This window comes from Rhinolophus ferrumequinum, chromosome 21, assembly GCF_004115265.2.
Source record: "Rhinolophus ferrumequinum isolate MPI-CBG mRhiFer1 chromosome 21, mRhiFer1_v1.p, whole genome shotgun sequence".
NCBI classification, from domain to species: Eukaryota; Metazoa; Chordata; class Mammalia; order Chiroptera; family Rhinolophidae; genus Rhinolophus; species Rhinolophus ferrumequinum.
The window spans coordinates 34,690,659-34,706,734 of record NC_046304.1 but is presented as its reverse complement, the minus strand read 5'-3'; the positions used below and the strand labels follow the sequence as shown (position 1 = coordinate 34,706,734).

Below are 16,076 nucleotides of genomic sequence, written 5' to 3'. Positions count from 1 at the left end.
ACCTGCTGTATCTGCCAGGCCTGTAAACCTGCCAGCCCACCTTAGTCAATATCTCACAATGAGATGCCATGTTTTAAAATCTTCCTGATCAGGTTAATATTTTAGGATATATTCTTTTCTAACCCTGCAGATATAGCTTTCATGAAGACATTTATGAGAAGTGAAAGGATTGAGGGAAAAATAAAACCTACACTGCTTTTTAGGTTTTTAAAAAGTTTCTTTATTGGAATTTCAATAATTCATTTAGCAGAGTGTGCAAAAAATTTCATGGAAATCTTTTCTTAATTTTACACCTTTGCCATATATTGAAAATCATACCCAGCATGCTCTTATATCACTTGGACTGAAAAACAGAGTATGTTAGAATTGTGAGTGATAACTTGGGTAAGAGTTTAAGGAACATTATAACTAAATCAGAAAAAAACTCAATTTTTGCCTACTCTATATGGGAAAAGTAAACTTAAAGTTGTGAAACTTTTTACCTAGGTCTGGCTTCTGCAGTGCTAGGATCTCTGTAAGTTCTATACAGTGATTCATACTGTAACAATTATAACTGCAATACACAGTATATCACATTGTAACAATCATAAGTGAACTGTAATATGTGCCCTAAATACTAACTCAACTGTTAGAATTTACCAAATCACCACTTAGGCAATTCCAACGATTTCCCCTTAACTAAATTCTTAAACAAATAAATAATCAAAAAGAATAGAAGAAACAATACAAATGCTGAAGCAAGGTCACCATCAGATATAAAAAGTAAACATCCTAAAAGTTCATAAATTTATGTGCCCTCAAAAATTCCCATTTATTTTTGCTAGATCTATTTAATGGAATAACCTAGCTTTCCTAACTGAACTAGAATTAATATCAACTTTCCCAACATTTGTTCTAAATTTCTTTGCACTAAATATGCAAAGTCATTCATGTATGTACTTCCCTCTCTCAATTAGATAAAGCTGGAACTTCTTATGTAGCTGAAAAATGATTTTCCATTGGTAAGACAAACTATATGTACTGTCTCCTAACACTAAATAAAACATATCTTTTTAAAAAGTTAATATAGAGTTAAATTATATTAATATTTGATAACTTATCCATAGAACATATATAAAAGCAGTAAGAAGTTGCTTTTTTTAAAAATTAGTTTATTGGGGTGACAATTGTTAGTAAAGTTACATAGATTTCAGGAGTACAATTCTGTATTACATCATCTATAAATCCCATTGTGTGAAAAGTTGCTTTTTAGAAAAGTAGGATTTAAACAAGTTTGAAAAAGCAGTAAAATGTTTTTCCTATTTGGCTCCTTTTTAATGTATCTCATCCTAAATGAAAAGAGAATTTTTAATGAATTCAAGATTAAGGTGGAAACACTTAAAAATAACACCATCAAATTTAAACAAATGTGTTATTTTTCAAGAAGCAAACATGCAAAAGATTCTACATGAAGCTCCTTGAATTGACCTGGTGTTCCTTAGGAAAATTCAGAAAGGTTCTTTTTTTACAGCTAAAGGCATGTGCACATACACAGCAAGAAAGCAAGGAAAAAAGAACCAATCTGCCTCACTTTCAACTTCAGTAATATGATGAAAAAAATAATAATCATTTGTAATTAGACACTTAACAAGAACTCACATGTAGTTTCCTAGGAAATCTCTTCTATTCTTTACTTTGACAATACATGACACGCCAACAGACTCTCTGATACCTCCTTATTGCTACAAAAATCAAAGTTTGCAAACAATTTCTGTGTTATACTGTTATTAACTATAATCATCCAAAAAATTGGTTATTTTAATTTCCCTAATTTTAATGCTAAAATAAAGACTAGAAACGCTTAAAATAAAGACTAGAAATGCTTAAACTGATTAATAAATTGGGGTTAATAAATAATTGTTCTAAAATGAATCTTTTCCCAATAGCCAAGTAAAGACTTATCTCTAAGCAAGAAAGCTACATTTCAGAGAGCTATGTGCAAATACATATACCTAATTTAAAATCAATCAATGTGTATCCAAGAGCAGTCGCAATTTTTTGCTGACCAAACCAACTGACATATACATCTTAGTAAATAGCACAGGTATAATAACTAAGGGCCATTTTCTGCTCTTTACTCATAAAAAAAAGTTCCAAAGTTTTTATGAAAGTCCACAGTTTAGTCTGTATCATGAAAAACAATCAGATCCAGCATTTTCCTGAGAAACCAGACAAAATCAGGAAATCGGGGTATATAAGATCACCCTAACATGATTACAGATAAATCTTAAAATTATTATGTCAAATTAGTGTTTTTTAAAGAGTGTAAAAATTAGGCTATTCCTGTGAAGATCCCTAAATGCTTTGTTATTAAGAGGTTTCACCTTTAGGTTTGTTAAATTTTACTCTCAGATGTTCAGAGGAATGTCAATACTAAAAATTAATAAATGGCTGAGATTAAAATTTTATTTACATATCTTAAGGGAGAAGCACATAAAGTGAATTAATTTCCTTTTTTTTTTTAAAAAAAAATAACAATTATTTCTTCAAGTAGGAGACAAAAAGAGTCAGTCAAAATGACCAGTTCTCTATTTAATATCAAAATCATTACACTATTCTCACTTATTTCACCTGTGACCAACCATTTTTCATTTTGTTCTGTTATGTCTATGCCATTCTTCTTTTGCAATTCCTCAGTTAGTGTAATATCCAATATTCCCTTTTGGAAAAAAATTACTATTAAAAACCATGGTCTCAAGTTTATTTCTAGAGTTCTCAGAACTGCTAAATAGGCCCCCATATTTTCATTAGAATGCTACTTGAGCATAAAGGCAATCTACCTTAACCATTATTAAAGTTTTTTTAGTAGCTTAAAAAAAACTACTTAGGGACAGTGTCTAATTTTAATCTCTTCCTGTATTGTCATAAAAGGCATAATCATAGTAACTCTTCATTGATCATTTTCTATAGACCAACTATTCTAAGACAGAGTATTACTTCTGGTGATATTCTAGAAAAGCAAACAATATTGTGCTACCTGTAGAAATTTATTCCATAGGAATACGCATGAACACATTTGCATGCCAGTTCAGTCTTCCCTTTAGCTGTTTGCTACTTATTAGACCTCTATGAATATCTGAAATATATCCATCATAGGATGAATGCTACAATAATAAGTTATAAAACTGGTAAAATTAATATGCTATTGGAGATACAGAATATCTGTTTAAATCTATTAGAAATGCTAACCGTATCCATTTATAATGGCAAAGAAAAAAGTACCTGTAAATTTGGTTTAAAATTCATATCCAAGCCTCCCTTATTTATCTATTCAGGAATATAAAACCCTCCAGATATGGTTTTATTTTATTTGTCCTCCTCCTGACTTGTGTAATAAGAATATACTAAAGTGATGGTTGTAAGAAAGTAATATTTTTTTTGGTTTTAGGACATTATATTATAAAATAAAAGAACAAATTTCTAAGATATGAGTGTGTGTGTACTTGGAAATATATACATATAAGTTTTTAATTCTTGGATTCATTTTCCTGTGCTCACACATTGAGAGCTTATATATCTTAGCCTTCCTCTTCAGCTAAAATGAAACAATCCAGAAAAGCCCCAAAGTATTATTTTATTTTACCACAAGAGGGGGCTAGAGAATTCTGATCTCTTCCAAGGTCTATAAAACCCTCTTAACTGCTACTTTATAGACATTCAATTACAACGGGCCATAATACATTAAGGCATTAAAATACACATATATCCCAACATATGCCAAAGCAAGCACTACACTGTGTGCCCACCAGATGATCAGCAACACCAACCTCAAATAAACACTTAGGCATATTCTCATGGTTTACATGAGATTTTACACCTTAGCACTTTCCTCACCAAAAGGCCCTTCTCTTGGTTAGGTGATTCCCCTTGGAATGGAAACTATCAAGGAGTGTTATAAAATACCCAAGGATTGGAGTGCATGACAGGGGAAGAGTGAGGTAAGGATTAAGAGAACTGAAATTTATGTAGTTTGGGAAAGTGAAGACTCTGGGGATAAATGTTCACAGTCTTTAAATACCTTCTAAAGGTAACAATATAAATGAATTAGGGGAATTACTCAGTCTCAGAAGATGGTATAGAAAAGAGCAATGGCCTGAAACTAAGGAAGGAAAAGTTTAGGTTAGACATGAAGAATAAATTAGTAATAATAGTTGGGCGGGAAAGATGTCCGGCAAAGGAAGGTTCAAAGCACAATTGCTATATTTGATCATTAATTAAGTGAGATATTAGTAAGAATGATGGGAATTCATTAGAAAGGCTAGATTAGATGACTCAAGTGATTTTTTTCCCCTAAGCTGTGACAATCTCTAGGCCCAACTATGTTCTTGGGCATTCATAAATGTCTTTCAATGATGATATGATCATTTATAGACAGAAGAGAGCTCATGAACCCAGTTAACCCTATGTTTTGTTAATTAAAATCTGTAGTATTATTATGACATAACATAATTACAAAATTAACCACCATAACAATAATGTTTATCTTTCGGATCATGCCATTAAAATATTCCATACCATATAAGCTATATCCTAACACTTTACAGAAATGGGTCTGCAAATTTGATATGGCTTCTTCTATAAGAGAAATCTCTCCATGAAGGAACAACTCCCCTATAAATCCCAATTTTACAAGCCAGAGTAACCACTCTGTAAAATCTTCTTTTCCACTAGATTAGTGTATCTGTACTTAAGCTACTTAGGCCCCAACATTAAAAAAAAAGCCTGCCACTCAAACTAAGAAAGGCAGTTTAGAGTATAAGTGTAATATAATTTCTGAATTCAACAATCTTTCCCTAGTAGACCATAATATTCTAGATTAACAGGTGCTTCAGCATTATTTTAAACAGCATTATTAATATTTACCTTTTATTTGAAAAGTCAGAGTTCTATGATAGACCAAAAGAATTTATGGCTAGTAAAAAACAATCACCAAAGCATGAAAAGCTGGGGGGAAAATATATATATATATACATATATATATACATATATATATGTATATATATGTATATGTATATATAAAATGATATAAAATACACATTTACATAAATTAAGTATATGTATCTATATACTTGGCCTGAATATTCTTAAATGAAATTCTTTCATATTTAAGTGAATATTAAACTTTGAGGTAAAAATGGTCAGCAGCTTTGGAGCTTAAGGAAGGACGATCTGGTGGTTAAATTCATACCTAAGAATCCAGAACTCTAGAACTTTAGACATGATTGCCCCAGGTAAGGTAGCTAACCCTCAGGTAATTTAGTGTTCATCTATCAGGCAGATGCTATGCTTAATTAAAATGCATTTGTAGACTTTTAGAACAAGGTAATTAAACACAGTATATAAGATTTTCTAATAAAGATTTATAACTCTTCCCAACCTCTGGTTTATTTATATATCAATCAGATAAATATATTACATTAGCAATCAAAACATTGCATATCATTTTACCACCACTGTGATGACCACACTCACACCTTCAATAATCATATACTAGAACTGCACATTCCCATTAAATTTGTTCACTAGTTTAGAATTTAGAGAGAAACAAAGAATACTCAAGGCACTATGAAGAAGCTTAATCACATCTGCCAAGTCACTCACTTAAAAATCAACTATTTGCACTTAAACACTGCCAGTTATTTTACTTCTAATTGTAGTAGAAGACCAATAAATGTTTGACCTTTCAAAGAATGGACTCTTTGCTCATACTCCCAGTCTAGAAAAGACTTCTAAAAACACTTTGACCACAGTGCAGGCCAAATATTATCTTGACTTTCTTCCAAACTGCTGCAAATCCAACCAACTGGCTTTTTTTTTTTGTAAACTCTGTCCGTGGTAATTAGCACTTGATTATACACCATGTGCTTTGTTGTGGGAGTGTATAATCTTCACACTAAGATTATTTACTCACTAAGGAAAGGAATCACACCTTACTCCTCTTTATATCCTTCAAAGAGCCTCTAAACTCATGATTGAACAAGGGCATTCATATTAATATAGATATTCAATAACTAACTCTTCATTGGTAGCGTATTAAAATCTATAACATAGACAAAAAGACCAAAAAAGGTAACTAATTAGTTCTATATCAAATCAATTCTAGGACTTATTTTATGTGATTCATAATTATAATGGTTAGCATTTATGGAGCCCTTTGAAATTATCTATAAAATGTACTGCTCCCAAGTCATTCTAGGAAGAGGGTAAGAACATATATAGGCCAGAGAGACGTATTTGAAGAACTTGACTGAAACTTTTGAGAAATAGATTACGAGCCGCGATCAGGCCTCCTACAAGGCTTTTGGGTCTGCACTAAAAAGCATACTGAGATCATGCAGGTGAGGACAGGTACACAGTGTTAGCTGGGAGAAGCCACTCCTAGGGAGATGGTCCTGGTTTCCATACTGGCTGTGTCTTGCTAGTCATAGGACCTAAGTACTTAGCCTCTAAAATTTAGTTTCCTCTTGGTAAAACAGAGATTAGATTAGGTGATCACCAAGTCTCTTCCAGCTCTAAAATGGCATCATTCTATGTGAAAACTTGGGTTAAATTTGCAAGGAATTTGTTCTAGTGAAAGAAGCATTATGGAAGATATCCAGCCATCAACACATGTGAGAGTGCTTTACTGGGCACTGGACGGAAGGTTAGCGTCTAAACACGTACCAACAGCCCAACATGCTGGGCTGAAGAATGAAAAATGGGTAGTTCATAGACAGATAATTGTTATTGTTTTTTTATTCTTCACAAAATATGTATAATCCTTGGTAATCATTTGTTTAAGTTATATAAATTACTGTCGACTTTGAAACCCAGTTTGTCATCTTCATCTGTGATTTATACCAGACTATATAAACGACATGATGTCTTCGATCTAATAAGACATTTATCTTCATGAAGGAGGCCACTGCAATCCTGAGTGACAGCTTACTTACCCTTATCACAGTTAACTCAACATCGAGTCCTTAATTTCTCACAATGATCTGAAATCTGATGGACTCACCTGAAGCCAATAGAAACACGTTCAGAAACCCACCAGGCTCATGAAAGTATGTGTTTTACAGTAGAATTCATGCTTTGGCCCCCAAAATACAGACATGGAAACAAGTTTTTTGTTCTTTCACAATGTGCACTCTAAATACACACATGTAACTTCCATTAGGGTTGACAGAAGTCATGTGTCTTTACAAGAAAAATATACCTGTGAGCAACAAAGATGAAAGCAACTGTCTGAAGAATAAAAAGAAAATGAAATAAATGCTTGTTTGAATGTATGTATGTATGCACGTGTTTATTTATATATTTATATACAGAGAGAAAATATCTTGAATCACTTTTCATTAGCTTCATATCATAGAATAAAAAGGAACTAAAAGCTCTAAATATGTTCACATAGTTTATGTCATTAAAAAAAATACACACGAAGAAAGTAATGGGCTTGACTCCATCAGTGAGAAGGAAGCAAATGACACTGCTTTTAGGTCATTAACTCGTTTAACCTACCAGGGTACCAATGACTGAGCCTGCAATAGGTACCTGTAACATTCCAAGTAAAGCAGCCCTAAAATATGCACACGGTCAACCAAAGTTGTCAGTAGGATTGTGAACATTGGTAAGAAGTGCGGTTTATTTATTCTGTGAAACAATAGAATTTATACACTAAAATCAAGCCTTATACACAACTCACAGCATCAGGGGTCTCAAACTGGTTTGTGAACAAACATTTTTTAATATTCATTGAGTATAAAGCCTATCGGGAGGTGCTATAAGTATACTTAGAGAGCAAAACTAACTTAATAAGTGGAAGCTCTAGGCACAGGATTCCAACTCAGTAATCTTTTTAAACAATTGGAGTTCCTTGTGAGTATCTAATAACATGACCTTGAAAGTGTAAAACAAAACACAGAAAAATGGATAAATCTACCATTCTAATCGGAGATTTTAACGCAGTCCTTTCAGAAGATAAAAGAAAAGCTAGGATATAAAAGTTTGAAGAATACTATTCACAAGTATAAAAACAGTAAGAGTATATTCAATAACTACTTCAGGAGCACACAGAGCCATAAGCATAAACAGATCATTACTAGGCCACAAAAGAAGTCTCAATGAAGTTCAAAGCCTCTAAATTATATAGACTAGGTTCTTAGACTATAATGTAATAAAATTATAATTCAAAATGAAAAAGCAGGTTTAAAAATCCCTAGAAACTAAAACAAAACAAATTAAAAACAAAAACGAGGGGAGAAAACACAACACATACAAAAATGTTTCTAAATAACCCATCGGTTAAAAAGGGTATCGTAAAAGAAATGACAAAATACTTAAAATGCAATTATGAATTACAATAAAAGTAGTACATATCAAATTTCATAGGATGCAGTTAAAGTAGTATTTATTTAGAGGATAATTTTTAGCTTTGAATACATTTACTTTTTAAATGAACATTATATTCAGTGGAATACGTAAAAGCCATAAGGAGAATGAGATGTAAAGTCCATAAGGGTGGGTGTTTCGGAGGACAAATATCCAGCTAATCAGAATTCTTCAAAAAGCAGTATGTAGGGTGCCAGATGGGTACTAGACTTATCAGGGGAATCACTTCATAGAGTGTGTGGATGCCTAACTACTGCGCTCCACGCCTGAAGCTAAAGGAGAATAATAATGAATGGCAACTATACCATATATAGAGAGAGTCGTGGGATGTGGAGTACAGCATAGGGAATATAACCAATGGTACTGTAACAACTATATATGATGTCAGAGGGTTAGTAGATTGGGGGAGTTATCACTTTGTGAGGGGTGTCAATGTCTAACTATTACATTGTTTTGGAAACTTGAAACTAATAAAAAAAAATTTCTTCAAAGCAGTAGCTTTGGAATCTATTGGAATTCAACCTTCATGGATTAGATATGTCATCCTGGGCCAAGTCTCTGAATTTCTTTAAATCTCAGTTTCTTTATCTGTAAAATGGGAATAATGATACCTTCCTCCCTGAGCTGGTTTAATAATTAAATGAGATAATCCTCAAAAATCACTTAGTACAGCATAGTAAGTGCTCAATAAATTGTTCCTGTTACTAGATGCCTATTATCCCTTCCAATTCCCAGATTCCATGATTCTAACTTTGGTACAATGAAACTTAAGACAAACGTGAATTCTAGCCATAAAAATCTAATCAATAAATTAAACCTTCATTTTTATTCCACAATAGTTTTGTTAAAATAGTTTTGTTAAAAATATATTCTACATCCCATTAGAAAAGATATTAAAATAATATCTTCTTCCTATTGTTATTATAGAATTAAAACACACAATGATAAAAAGCTAGTCTATTGTTATTCACAGTATGAAATCCAAAACTGATTTCTATTTCAGAACCAAATGAAAGCAGAGACATGTAAAAAAAAGAAAAGTGTTAAAAATAAAACCATAAAAAACTGATTCTCTTTATTTTAAAAATATTCTATGTGTTTTTTAATGTATCTTTCAGAAAAGACATGGAGTCAAAAATGACCACTATTGGTACTTTAACAGGTCTACAATTTCTTTTAAATCAAGTAGCATATAATAAATTGATCAATAACAGGCTCTTCACTTATTCATTATTACTCATCTCCAAAGATGGCTGCAGGTCTTTTCTTTTCCAATTCTAGTTTTCATTTTGCTGGAGAATAAGAACCTTTTCTAACCTTCAACATCCTGATATGAAAATTAGCTCTAAAAACATTATTTCTCACTTCTTCCCAGATATATCTGTCCAATATCTATTCATGCCCTTTTCTTTAATTAGAATGTAATAATACATAGTACATAATAAATAATACATTATTATATATTTTAGGTTTCATCTCCTATAAAATAATTTTATTTTTTCTTTTTCTTCCAGAAGGAGTCACTATACCCTGTTTATAGAACGATCACTTTCCCCAACCCATCTTTAAAAAAATGTATGTATATGTACATAGAGGTGCTTCATTATACTAATAAAATACGTTTATAGACACATTAAAATCCGTTGTATATTTTGGACAATGAAAGCAATCAGATCTTGAGCTTCATAGTTGGCTGACTCCTGTAAAGTTATTGTGTTCAGCGTTTCACAATAAATTTTTTTCCTTCACTATGGTAGAAACTGTGCCTCCCGAGGTTTAGAAATCTAAATGTAGTAACTTGTCAGCAAGTTTTCATTCCTAATAGTGGGGCTATGCATTTGTTTGTGTGTGTCTCTCCTGCCATTCTCAGATTGAGGGCATTTACAAAGGAAAGTGAGAAGGAATTGTGACTAGGTAGCAACATGTTTTTATGCATGGTTTACCCTGTAACCTTGGTTTTCCTTTTTGCTGTGCACCTGGCCAGGTTTCTATATTCTTCTAGATCTCTTTGCAGTTTTCACAAAAGCATGTCCCAAACACGACACGCACCATGGTTATTGCTTCTCATCACTGAAGTTACGGGTGGATGGCTCAGGCATGTGACCTTTTATAATTGTACGTTTAGGACACTGTGCTGACTGAAGGTGGAAGGCAAGACAGCTGAAATATTTGAACCGTGACCTTTCATTATCTAATAAAGATAAAATTCCAGAAGCCTAAAATCATATCACTACAAATAAAGTTAAAGAATATATTTTCTTACTAAAGGATGGCTTTAGCAATCTCACCAGCATCTGAAGACACTGACTTTATATTTATTTGTCTAGTTATTAATAGTGTATTTTCCCAATGAGATGATAAGCTCCATGAGGGCAGGGACTGTGCCAGACCTTTACTGCGTATTTCACTTACAGCGTAGCACAGTGCCTTGCTGTTACCTTCTAATCTCTAAATAAGTATTTGTCAAAATAATGACTAAGTAGTGTATCAGTGTTACCGTTCTCTATAATGGTAAAATCTAGTTAAGCAGTCTATAAAGTTTACTTAAAATTTTAATATCTTTCTAACCTTCTCTTTAATTTCACAGAATATATATGTGTGTGTGTATATATATATATATTTTTCTTTTTTTCAGGGGAAGGCTACAAACATTCACTGTGTTCATTATACAGCAGGCACTCAGGCACATGCTAGATTCAATGCTTGCAGAAATTCATATTTAAACATTATCTCATTATCCTACAATCAATTTTTAACACATAAACACATCTATTTTTACTTCTACCATCGATAGTGCCACTTCGGGAATTCTTTTATGCCCAGAACTAAAAATAAAAATCTGTTAAGAATTTAATATTACTAATACGGTTAACTTCTGTCTTATAGGGAACGATTATAGAACAAAATTTCCCACTTCAGAATTTTCCAGATAATAGATTTACCTCTTTCAATACTATTTTTTTTTTAAAATTTCAACTTTTTACTAAGAATATTTTTAAACATACAATGTGTATCTGTATGGTCTTAACCAAAGTGTTTAAAACATGAATCCTTTTTTTTTTTGATAACTCAGATAAGGACAATGGTAAGGATAGTAAAGTGCTTAAGAGCAGAGGTTCTAGAACCAGACTGTTAGGTGTAAATCCTGGCACTACTACTTACTTGCTATGGGATCTTAGATAAGTTAACTTCCCATGGTCTCAGTTTCCTTATCTGTAAAATGAAGATAATCCTAATATCTACTTCTAGGGCTGTTCTGAGGATTAAATGATGATATATACAAACTGCTTAGAGCATAGATATAAGGCACATAATAAGTGCTCAATAAATGTTAGCTAAAACGTTTTACTTTATTAAGCACTCAGGGGAAAGTTTGGGCCATTTCTGTTTACAATACAATATGGCCCCAGACTGCTATGTCTTTTGAGTTCCTATATAAATTTTGTTTTATTTATAGATTTTGTTTTCTATATAAATTATTAATTGTTTTCCTGTTTCTTACCTCAGTGTTATTTGATTATACCTCAATTGATGCCTTTACAGTACTTCTTCTAATTTGATACTTCACTCTATTGTGAGCTGAGAAATCAAAACACTATAATGGTTAGAAATTTTTAAGATTAGAAATCCCCAGTGATGGCCTCAGGGGCTTTCCCAGGAATAAGGTGCATTAAGTATTAACACAAGACTTAGGAACATCTATGTCTACTTAGAGGTCTTTCTGGATTACTTATTGTGTTCTCAGCTGTGTTTAGGAAAGTTGGAAATGCCAAATAAGTGACTTAAGGCTTAATGAGGTACTATTGTTCTAATTCTGTCAAGCATTGGACTAATAAAAAAACAAATGAAAGGCTTTTTAAAATGTTTTGCACTGTTAATTTTCTATAATTATTAATCAGCTACTAATGTAATTATTAAGCTCTCAATCCAAACAATGTGTTTAGTGTAATACCTGAACCGATATACAAATCTCACATTACAAGGCCCAATTTCTAAAACTTGGGTATTACTAATTGTGCTAGTATACAAAGCTCAAGCAAAATAAAATGTTTCTGTGTGATTCAATCCATAGTTTTGATGTGGAGGTTATCAATTCAATGAAAGGGAGAAAATATGAATCACCAAAAGGGCTAAATGGAATAAGAATGGATAAATTAAAAAGAGAAGGGAATATAGGGATTAAACACTCTTGGATAATGCCAAAGTCGTAGGGAAATTGGGAAGAAAACTAAATCAAAAGATTACAGACTAATAAAGAGAAATACGGAATAATCTACCAACTTTACTCCCAATCCCAAAGTGAATAACATGCTTCCAATTTAATATTCAGTTTAGTAGCATCTCTACCTTCTTCCCCCACTGCAAAGGCACAAGAGAGACTTTGATAAGATAACCATGTGCATCAGTGATGATCAAACCTTCTGTTCAAGTGGCCAGATGCCAGAAGAGGCACAGTGAACCCCCACCCTTGGGATATCTGAGTCTGAGCCAGAAATTGGCAGCCACCAGGCCAAAATTTTTATGTTCAAGTATCTTAAAAATTCATGTATATTTTGCATACCACCCTATTACATACCAATGTGTTTTTAATACAAAAATAATATTTATAACAGCTGAATTATTCGACTCCTCCCATTCCCAAATCTTCCAGTAAAATTGATGCTCCAGGAAGATTTGTAATGTGGTTCTTGCAGCTTCTCCTTAAACAACACCAATTATGGTCAGGGGTATGTGAAAAGCATGGGTAAAAATGACAGTAATACGACGAACTCACAAAAATTTCAAATAATCCACAATAAATCAATAATCCAATAATCAATAAATGAAAGCTCTAATTCTCATGCAATTCAGTGAAGCTAAGAATTCTGAAAGAATGGTAAGTTGGGCCCTACAATCTTAAAATGCACTCTTAGCTTTTGAGTTACAGTTCTTAGAAAAAGATCAATAATGATGTCTTCCTGCTCCAATATGGAGTTAGTGTTTTCCTAAATACATTAACTTCAGAAGTATTGAATTACCCAGGAGGATCACCACCATAATGAAACAGTTATTCTTTGCAAACTAGTGATCACCAATACAGAGAACCCACTGAAGGCTGCTTGATTAAAATGACAAAGGGCAATGACACCAAAACAAAAAATAACAAATATGATGATCCAAAACCCAGAAAGATGACACTTACCTTCATCCTGATAATCTGACAACAAAGGTGCATCTGATGTGAGTGGGCCATGAGTTACACTGTGATTATCATCAGAGCTGTCCTGTCCGAGGTAATTTTCAGCTTGGTCTCCCGCTGTGGGACAAAAACAGAAAGAAAATAAGGTCATACTTTGGGCATCTTTATAAAGGTGTTTGTATATTTCTTCTGGTATTTACACACACACACACGCAAAGATACAGCTTTTATTTGATGGATATGGCTATTGCCATTAACATATGAGAAACAGATAAAGAAGTTCAAAAACTAACTTACCTGAATGGGAAATTTTCCGTTCAACTAACTCTGTAAACTAGAACTTAGACACTGTTAGGTTAGAGTGGGGAGAACTCTTGCCACCAGAGAGAAACTTCTCCATCACACTTAAAATGAAAATATAGTAGATAAATATATATATATTCATATATACTATATCTCCATTAATTATGACCTTTACCCTGAATGCCTCTTTTTCTCTCTCTCTCTTTTTAAAATATATTTCCAAATGAAATAGACTAAATTACACAAAGAGTTAACCTTCTATATATAATATAATGTAACAAGGTCAATATTCTTTCCTGTTCTGAAATATAAGAGAAGTAAAAATAGAGAGAACCCGGACTTTGCTGGATTCTATTCCAATTTCAATCACTACTTGTTTTGCAATCTTAAGGAAGTTCTCTCTTTATAATTCTAGTTCACAGCCTATGCAACCAACCTCTTAGGAATTCTAAAAGCCCTAAGAAAGTAGTATTTGTTCTGTAAAATGGCTTTGATGAAAGGTAATATATATACAATACTGAATTATGCAATTGAAACAATGCTAATCTCTTTTGGGTGTTTTCAACAACATACATTGGATTATATTTTGTAGAAGTGGCCCATGCTATTATGATACTTTAAGATGTTAGCTCATTCAGAAACCGGGGAAAAAGGGTCTGCATTGCAAATGGCTTGCCTTAAAATCCCCCAAACAGAGGTACAGTCTGCCGATAAAAGGGCACCAACAGCTGCTCAGTTCATTTCACAGACATGACAAGGGGACTTGCAACTGAATTTAGTATTATCTTAAATACTAATTTCCAAAGGAAATCACCAATGCTAAATCTCCGTAAACACTATAGAATTTTGGCCCTGGATTTCAACTAGGGAGTAGTGAAACCAAACAACCTACATAGAATCTGTATTGCCTCACTTTAAAGGTTTATTCCCTACAATTAAACTAGAAGGATCGGCAGGATATAAAATGATAAAAAGAGAATGGCTGTAGCCTTCTCTCTACAAATTAGATACTCATATCTACACTCTTCTACTATCAGTGGTAAGTGGATGTCCATAACTGAGTTGAACACCTACAGATACAGAACTTTAGAAATAAACTGTGGAGTTTATTGTGGAGAAGAAAAGTAAAAAAAAAAACAAAAACACCAAAAAACAAAAACAAACCTTCACTTAATAGTCACTGGCCTGAGGCAGAAGAAATGTTCTCTTTATTAGGTTACTGATCAAGATACAAAGCTTATAGTTATGCTTAAAGTATCACTGTGAAATTTCCATTATTACCAGAAAAATTCTCAAATACTGGACTGAGGGTTAAAACACTTAAACTTCTCATCACTGTAAATTATGTTATCAACACGATCTAAATGGACTGCCTGCCAGGTAACCTAAAAGTGAGCTGTGAAGTTAAAGCAATTTAAACATTTTGAGCCAAATCAAAATCCATTTTTTAAAAAAAAGAAGAAAAAGAAGTAATTTGGGTTGCCACACAAATCTTAACATTTGTATGATATACTCAACGTTATTTAGGATATACTGAACATTATTTATCAACTATCATTCTAGACTCACAGTTTTCTGCTTGCTTCAGAATTTTGACAAATCTACTCTTACACATTCTAGCATCCCAGGCTTCTTCTTCTTCTTCCTTTTTAATAAGCAGATCAGGACAAACATTGCTTTGCTTTGTTGTTGTTGTTTTTAAATGAACTTTTTATTTTGGAATAATTTTAGGTTTACTTGTATTATAAGTTTTTCAAAGATCGTACAGAGAGTTCCTGTAGACTTTTCATCCAGTTTCCCTCAATGTCAACATCATACATAACTAGAGTGTATCTATCAGATCCAAGAAATTAACATTGGTACATCACTGTTAACTAAACTACAGATTTTATTTGAATTTCCTGGTTTTTTGCTAATGTCCTTTTTCTGTTCCAGGATCTACTCCAATTGCATCGAGAGCTTCCATTTTTAAAGTCTCACCCAAAATACCTGCCTGGATTTGACATTTGATTTACTAACTTCAGATGGAAAAGTCACTTCCACATGATTCCTATGGTTTTTGAACATGTTAAATTGGTGCAAAAGTAATTGCAGTGTTTGCAACTATTTTTAACCTCTTAAATCGCAATTACTTTTGCACCAACCTAATAATTACTCAAGGTGGGCTTTTCACAGCCAAATACAA

The 16,076-nt window shown here is 32.7% G+C and overlaps 1 protein-coding gene across 1 annotated transcript in view; it reads right to left on the bottom strand.

Moving 5' to 3' along the window:
• The window catches only part of SKAP1 (src kinase associated phosphoprotein 1), a 277,253-nt gene that overhangs the window by 184,412 nt on the left and 76,765 nt on the right, over window positions 1–16,076 (bottom strand). The window contains exon 4 of the mRNA XM_033090442.1: window positions 13,592–13,705. Within this exon, the coding sequence (XP_032946333.1) occupies window positions 13,592–13,705 (114 nt within the window). The remainder of the gene's footprint in view (window positions 1–13,591; window positions 13,706–16,076) is intronic.